This window comes from Aureobasidium subglaciale (assembly GCF_000721755.1).
Source record: "Aureobasidium subglaciale EXF-2481 unplaced genomic scaffold scaffold_35, whole genome shotgun sequence".
NCBI lineage: Eukaryota > Fungi > Ascomycota > Dothideomycetes > Dothideales > Saccotheciaceae > Aureobasidium > Aureobasidium subglaciale.
The window spans coordinates 192,388-200,214 of NW_013566960.1; the positions used below are offsets into that span (position 1 = coordinate 192,388).

At 50.8% G+C, this 7,827-nt stretch overlaps 4 protein-coding genes across 4 annotated transcripts; 2 read left to right on the forward strand and 2 right to left on the reverse strand.

Annotated features, from left to right (window-relative positions):
- Positions 1–649: 649 nt before the first annotated feature.
- On the reverse strand, positions 650–2,007 carry AUEXF2481DRAFT_9068 (uncharacterized protein; the record flags this gene model as incomplete). Its single annotated transcript, XM_013483913.1, has 2 exons — positions 650–1,804; positions 1,945–2,007. 2 exons carry the CDS (start codon positions 2,005–2,007, stop codon positions 650–652), a joined length of 1,218 nt encoding a protein of 405 aa, XP_013339367.1.
- Positions 2,008–2,829: 822 nt separating this feature from the next.
- On the forward strand, positions 2,830–3,925 carry AUEXF2481DRAFT_102525 (uncharacterized protein). The gene is made up of 3 exons (XM_013483980.1): positions 2,830–3,028; positions 3,087–3,362; positions 3,421–3,925. Exons 1-3 carry the CDS (start codon positions 2,909–2,911, stop codon positions 3,748–3,750), a joined length of 726 nt encoding a protein of 241 aa, XP_013339434.1. The 5' UTR covers positions 2,830–2,908; the 3' UTR covers positions 3,751–3,925.
- A 627-nt stretch (positions 3,926–4,552) lies between these two features.
- On the reverse strand, positions 4,553–6,071 carry AUEXF2481DRAFT_9070 (uncharacterized protein; the record flags this gene model as incomplete). Its single annotated transcript, XM_013483914.1, has 2 exons — positions 4,553–5,953; positions 6,000–6,071. 2 exons carry the CDS (start codon positions 6,069–6,071, stop codon positions 4,553–4,555), a joined length of 1,473 nt encoding a protein of 490 aa, XP_013339368.1.
- Positions 6,072–6,949: 878 nt separating this feature from the next.
- On the forward strand, positions 6,950–7,813 carry AUEXF2481DRAFT_102531 (uncharacterized protein; the record flags this gene model as incomplete). Its single annotated transcript, XM_013483981.1, has 2 exons — positions 6,950–7,184; positions 7,242–7,813. Coding segments are annotated over 2 exons (807 nt in total), but the record flags the coding sequence as incomplete, so codon positions are not given.
- Between the last annotated feature and the right edge of the window lie 14 nt (positions 7,814–7,827).

Genomic DNA, 7,827 nt, shown 5'->3' on the forward strand with positions numbered 1-7,827 from the left:
TCTTTTTAGTAACCCTCCACATGCCATCTTTGGGGCATGATGCCCTTTTGAACCCATAGTGATGCTGCAGAGACATTGTCTTGTTTCCTTCAACTCTTCTGCTCCGATCCCGCTGATGCTAGACATATGTCATGCCACTGCCTCTGGTTTAAATTACCTAGTTCTTTTTTGGGGCAACATTGGGTGTGAGAGATTAGGCACGTTGGGAATATGATCGCATCTGAGAACAGACAGAGCCCCAGTCTCGACGTTACAGCAAAGTGACGCTTACTTGTCCAGAGCCGCTCGACACAATCACACTTGATATTCACAGAAAGTCGAGGTATAGAGCAGTGAGAGGAGATGATCAAACTCTATTGACATGATATAAAGGCCCTTCGTTCTCCTGGGCGAAAGTGTGCAATCTGCAACGAAAAGAGAAAAAACAAAGGAGTGTGGAAGAAAATGAATCAATAATCAGGAAGAGGGATGTTTACCAGCTATATTCTCCGTTACCCCCAGAACCATACTGTAGAGCTTGAAGCTCCGATATTTGCCTCCCCCACACCCGACACAAGATGACAAGGGTATAATGTGCGCCGGGAAAACAAAAATCAGAACGCCAGGTTAGAAAAAAAGAAAGCCAATGAGTGGGTGAAGTTTGAGACCACTAGACTCTGGTGAAAAGGTCGGGTGTGTGCGAAGACATGGCCTCTTCGGTCAGTGCGAAGCCGCCTTCAACAGCAACTTCCGAGCCCAAGCTGGACTCGCTTGACACGGAAGTGGCCACTTCAGATGGGTGACCAGAGTAACACTCTGGATCTGTCATGGCTTTGGGGGAGTATTGTGCTCTGAGCTCATCAACGTTCTGTTCGCCTTCAGGTAGGATGGTGTATGAGGAAGTCGTGGGTGTGGTTGGAAGACTGATTGACGAGGTAGTAGTCTGTGAGTGCGAAGGCGAGTCATCGTTGCTGCTGATGGCAGGTGAAGCACGGAGTCCGTAGCCATGCTCGGAGCTGGGAACGAGTCTGATGGTTGGACGAGGTTTGTGTGCATGACGAGGGTCTCTGATGGTGACGAAGGGCATATCGCCCCCGGCGTGGGACATATTCTGTTCGCAATCCTGAGAAGTAATCGAGATGGCATCGCCGCAGCTTCCTTCGTCGTAGTCGACATCGGTAGAGAAGCCGTCGCTTGTGTGACCTGACGATCCAGAGTCCTTTGGTGAGGGGTAGGGAGGATTTGCCCAAATATGAGTGGGGATGAACTGAGTGGGAGGACGGAGACCAAGTTTTTTAACAGTGCGTGCATCCTTGATGGGAAGATCGTGTTTGGCTTCATACTTGTCGATGGGTCTGACTTCGTCTTCAAAGACGGCTTCGAAGGATGTCCAGCAGCGCTCTTTTCTCATGGGACCGCAGTGCTGGCAGACCTTGAAGTCGCAGCGTATGTCGTCCGAGGCGCCAGAACGAGTGACCTTCTCCAGGACGTACTGCAGGTGTTGTTTCTGCTTGACGAGAATCTGCACTTGCTCATTGGTGTAACCGCCAGCTTCGAATTCCTTGATGATTGACTCGCTTAGGCCCAGCTGACGCAGTTCCTCTCCAGCAGGGCTGACAGAGTGCCTCTCAGACTTGAGAAAGGCATAGTCTCCGACTTCTGGGACGTCGGAGGTGCATTGGTACAACCATCCAAAGTCTGAGAGGCGGTTACATGTATGACATAGCCAATTTCCATAAAGACGGTCCATTCTGATGTGGGTACAAGCGCTGACACATTGTGGCTGCTGGCGGTGGGTTGAACGACTGACAGGCGTCGTGCCGACCTGCGATCTCTGGTTAGCTGGTGTACTTTGACGCATTACATGAGGGCATGTTGAAATCGTCGAGGGACTCTTGAGCTTGAGGAGAGTACACGTCTGCTGGAGGAAGTGGAAGATAGGAAGGTCTTGTACGAGGAACTTACTTGCACTATCACACTCATGTTGGAGAAAGCGGGAATTTGTTGTTGATGGTTGGTGGGAACCATCGTGAAAAAGGATGGGAAGTATTAACGCCGAGAGGGACGAAAGAATCTAGCGGACGAGCGAGAGCAGATGGAAGGAAGAAGAAGTGAGTGACTGGAGCAGACAATGGCTTGCTTGATTTGCATCAGCATCAACAAGAGTGAAGGAAAACGCAGGTGCGCGTCGAGGAAAAGGCCGTCTCTGGCAAGTGCAACTCGCCTGTCGCTCTGAGATGAGGCAGGAAGGACGAATGCATTTTTCACAAACGAATTGGAGAGCAGACAAAATGGTCGAGGACAGATCAGATCAGGGAGCTGAACATGCTTTATTGCATCACGTCGATTGGTACAAGCAGTGCGACCTACGAGATGCATCTTGCCGGGCGAGCACATCTAGCAAAGAACAAGAATACGGCGATGCCTTTTACGATTGCATTGAGAAATGTCAGGGAGAGTAGCACGGTTGAGATGTAGAAGCTTTCCCCGCCTTTGTGACAGGTCTTGACCAAGGACGGTTGGCCTTGTAGAGCGGCGGCTTGCAGTATTTGAGTTTAGTGGAGCTGTTGCCTCGTCCAACAGGACTGTCTTCCTGAAGCTGTCTGAAGCTGGTAGGAGCTGGCGTAACGACAGTCTTGACAGATTGGAAGACAGGCGCTGTGACTGGACATTGACGGGCGCTGAGGGCGGGATGGAGTTGGTGAGGTTATGACAGGCGTTAAAACTCGGTGGTGTCGGCACCCCGCGAAAAGGAACCTCGGTCTAGATAACCCCCGGAGGAGGCCGTCTGCCGCTGCCTGTCGCGTCTGCCCCAGAGCTTTGTATCTCTTGTGTTTTGTCAGGCACGGTCCCAGCCACTTGGTCCGTCGATTCGTCTTCATCTGTCGTACAGGCTTTCTGTATAGCAAAAGCAACAACAAATCACATCATGTCGTCGGTCAAGTTCGACGTCAAGGAGACGGTGGCCAGCGTGACTGGCTCGCAGGATCTCGCCAATGAGGCCGGCATTGCTATCGCCAAAGGCGCCAGTGCTGGTGGCTACCTCGCCGTGAGTCTCTTGTGAATTGTGAATTCTCAATACGCCCGTGACTGACTGAGCTATGCAGTCCTACTTGGGCCAACTGCAAAGCAACCCTCTCCGTACCAAGATGATCACGTCTGGATCTCTGTCTGGTGCCCAAGAAGTTCTCGCCTCGTGGATCGCAAAGGACCGTAACAAGAATGGTCACTACTTCACCTCGCGCGTGCCCAAGATGGCTCTCTACGGTGCTTTTGTCAGCGCTCCCCTTGGTCACATCCTCATCAACATCCTGCAGAAGGCCTTCGCTGGTCGAACCAGTGCAAAGGCCAAGATCCTCCAGATCCTCGCCAGCAATCTGATTGTATGTTGTAATCAGTCCCTCTCACATCGTCCCGCCCTCTGACCGAGTCTCTACACAGGTTGCTCCCATCCAGAACACCGTCTACCTCTCCGCCATGGCCATCATCGCAGGTGCCCGCACCGGACACCAAGTCCGCGCTACCGTCCGTGCTGGTCTCCTCCCCGTCATGAAGGTCAGCTGGTGCACTTCACCTCTCGCTCTGGCCTTTGCCCAGAAGTTCCTGCCCCAAGAGACCTGGGTGCCCTTCTTCAACATCATCGCCTTTGTCATTGGCACATACATCAACGCCCACACCAAGAAGAAGCGTCTGGCCGCCCTGAGAAAGATGCAAGACCGTGATGCTAGAAGCACCGGTCGTCCTGGAGATGACAGACGTCCCAACTTTTAGATGACTTGGTCAATTGACATCTCTATGGTCTCATGTCGAAAGGGGAAAAGGTATAGCAAAGAGATGCTGCCACTCAATGCTTTCTCCCCATTACGTTTCTTTTCTTTGCGCACGATTTACTTTGCATATATCCAATCAGCAGCTGTCCGAATTCACTTTTGCTTTCATTACCGTCTACTCTTTTGAACATGTCACATACGACCGACATACAAGTTCACTTGTCCCTCTGCATGCCTCGATGACCGGGACCATAGTGGTGACGAATATCATTTACCATGCGACTTCGTATTGGCTAACGGCTACCAAGTTTTCAACACTCGGGGTTGTGGTCTAGTGGTATGACATCTTCTTAGCATTGCTCTTCTTGAGCATTACTGAGTGGAGAAGGTTCTGGGTTCGATTCCCAGCTACTCCATTTTTGCTGTTTTTTGTGACGTGCAGTGATCTTTTGTATCGGTATAGATGTATGAGGTGTTGAGTGGTCGACGTGAAAATTTCATTTCGCTGGATTGACGCCTGAAAGTGGCTTGGCGAGTCGAACTTTTCATTTTTGGAAGGAGAAATTTTTATGATTGATGGGAAACTTCATGACGTGTGTGAAAATACTGTGTGACAATTCTCTCTCCATTGATGCGTTGGGCGGGCATGATATATATACATGTAGACTTGACAATGTATTGAGAAACGCGTCATGCTCCCGTGTGCTCAATAAAATCGTAATGTTTATTCAAAGCTAAAAGCTACCACCTTATCCTACTCTACCCTGTTCCCAAAAACAACCATCTTCTCCACCATACATTTTCTACATTACAATCTCGCACTTATGCGCCGTCGGCGTGATGAGGAAGAAATTGACCGGCTTCATACTCTGATCCGTTGTACTTGCCGCTAATCTCGCACCCTTACATTCTCTAAAGAATTTGGCGGCTGCAAGTCTCAATTCCATTCTCGCAAGGTGCACGCCAATACACACTCTTGATCCAGCGCCAAAAGGTGAAAAGACTGCTTTTGCAAGAGCAGAGAGAGTGTTAGGAGGTAGCCAGCGTGTGTGGTCAAAGACTTCTGGATTGGGGAATGAAACAGGGTCGCGGTGGAGGGAGTATGACTGAGTGCCGACGATTGTGCCAGAGGGGATGTAGTAGGAACCGAGAGTTGCGCCGCCCGATGGTGTAAGGCGAGGGAGAGTTGCTGGTGCTGCGCCGTAGAGACGGAGAGTCTCTTCTATGACGGCGTTGAGAATGGGTAAGTGTTCGAGAGCGGCATCTGTGAGTGCGGCATCTGCTTCGCTGACTTCTTCCTCGAGGGCTTCTTGTAATGTAGGTTGCTTGAGTACACACCAGGTTAGGTATGTCAAGGTAATGCCTGTAGTGTCTGAGCCTGCTACAATGAGGTTTCCAGCTTCTGTCTGGATATCCTCGTCTGTCATTGTGCCGTCACCCTTTTCGACTTCGCTGAGAGCGGTTGCGAAGATGTTTGATGTGCCGAATTCTTGGGCTTTGCTGTTTTTGACTGCTAGACCGCCTTGTTCGAGAAGCACACTGTTGGCGTAAAAGATGTTTTTCATGGCTGTGAAGGGAAGTCTGCGGCCGATCCAGTAGACAAGGGGAAGCTCCCAGCTGAGTGCAGAGCATATGGTGGCTTTCTCCAAAGCGACGATGTAGGGCACTCTCTCGCCGCTCTCGAGCATGTGGAAGGACTCGCCGAACATGAGGTGTGCAGATACGTCGGTGGCAAGGTAGGTCCACCACTTTAGGACATCTGCTGATCCGCGTGTGGCTTCAGCCTTGATGCGAGAGACGGCCAGATCAACCTTCTCACGCACAACGTCTTCCCACTGCTCGCGAAGATGACGTTGACTGAAGCCTTTGGAGAGCAACTTCCTCCTAGCAGCGTGCTCTTTTGGGTTGGTCATGTTGAAGACGCCAGGACACTTCCCGACTCCATTGGTGTTGAGGTACTCGTACCAGTTGGTCTTGTGGAAACCGGATCCGATCTTGTGGATGTCTTTGAAGCTGGCAGGGTCGTTGACAGCGACTTCATTGGGTGCGATGCGTACGATGGGGCCATACTGTTGATGGAGAGCATGAATGTAGTCTGCTCGGGCACCGCTAAGCACTGCTATTTTTAACCGCCAGTTGACCAGAGATGCATGCCATGGACCTGGAATGCCACGAAGGGGAGTGAGGAAAGCTCTTTGCACAATCTATAGATGTTAGAAGGAAGAATCTGGAAACGACTAGTCGACTTACCTTGTAGGAAACAAAGATGAATGCGATCCCGAGATAGAGCCACGCAAGACTAGACGAGAAGAATTGTGCCATGGTCAGTGGTTAGCAGAAATACGATGACCGAAAACATGACAGAGCGAGACATCCAGTCTTTATATAATGTCAGAGCATTCAGGAGACACAACATCCAGCCTCAGAACAACATGATGCATGGTCAAATGGCATGTGGGCGCGATGCTATGTGGAGCCGTCGGAAGGTTACGAACCGTCTCCGAGTAGTATGATGACCTACCGTAGCCTAGGATCTGGCGTACAAGCACAACTGCCACCAAGCGGTTGTCAAAGGGTAAAGAAGTACCCCGCAATCTGAACGATCCCACGAAGTAAAGGCCATGCCCACCTTCAAAATCGCAAGGCTCTCTCATGGGGTCTCCACAAATTTGCTGTTTTCGTGGCTTGTGGGGACAGCGGTCGGTGTGAGAAAGCATGTTTCGGTGTATGATTCACGCTTGATTATGCCCGTCTTCGTCATGATTGAGATCACAATCTGATCAAAAGCGAGAAGAATTGTTATCAAGAGACATTGATTGATCAAATATGGCATGGTTGACAGGCGGATGCATGCTGCAGGTGCACGCAGCGGACAGCGGAAGGTTTGAATCAAAGCGCGAGCGAGCATGGATGCCAAGACGGCAGATGGTGTTCTTGTTGCCATCATGTGCCTGAAAATAGATTGAAATGGAGAAACACGAGGACGAGGTGTGCAAGTCGCGGACGTTTCGAATCATCGATTTTGTTACCCCTCGAAACAATCGTCCATTGTCGCCTCTCGCGTTCTGCATACCGCCCGCCACTCGCCCTCTTCGCATATTCACGAATCTCGAATACACGTTCTCTCGACTGCGTCCAATTACATCTCATCCGCTACAAGGCGAGGCAAACAAGACAAGAGCATCTGGACATACAAGAGCATGGGTTTCGGCGATTTCGACTCGATATGCAAGCAGGCGGCGCTGCCACTGTGCACAATGGTCGGTCGTAACATCGTCACAGGAGACAAGGGCATACAACCGGCTTGTTATTCGCGCACCATTGAGGTGGCCAACACGGTCATTTTCCAGGGCGCTGCAGGCATTGCCCACATCTGCGCTCTCCTCATGACTGTCATTATGATTGTTCATGTCCGCAGCAAGTTCACTGCTGTTGGTATGTCGCTGCCGTGAGAATGCATCTTCGCTTGCGCCCCAAACTGACACCATCAAGGTCGCAAGGAAATCATCAGTTTCTTCTGGGGCTACTTTTTACTCACAATCATCTCGCTACTCGTTGACGCCGGTGTCGTTCCTCCTGGCTCTGCCGCATACCCCTGGTTCGTCGCTCTACAAAATGGTCTGGCCTCCGCCACCTGTATCTCCCTGATGATTGCTGGCTTCGTCGGCTTCCAACTATATGAAGATGGTACCTTCTTGAGTGTCTGGCTGCTTAGAATTTGCTCGGCCACCATGTTCGCCATCTCGTTCATCATCAGCATCATGACTTTCAAAGATATTGGCGGCCTGGGTCCTGACAACACTGTTGGTCTCTTTGTCGTTCTTTACATTTTCAACGCCATCTTCCTCGCCGTCTATGTTGTCATGCAGGTCTTGCTCGTCGTTGGAACTCTTCAGGATAGATGGCCTCTAGGTCACATCGCTTTCGGCATCTTCTTCTTCGTCGTCGGCCAAGTCATCATCTACGCCTTCGGAAAGGCAGTCTGCGAAGGCATCAACCACTACATGGACGGCCTCGTCATTGCCACAGTCTGCAACCTCCTTGCAGTCATGATGATTTACAAGGTAAGCCTCCTCCC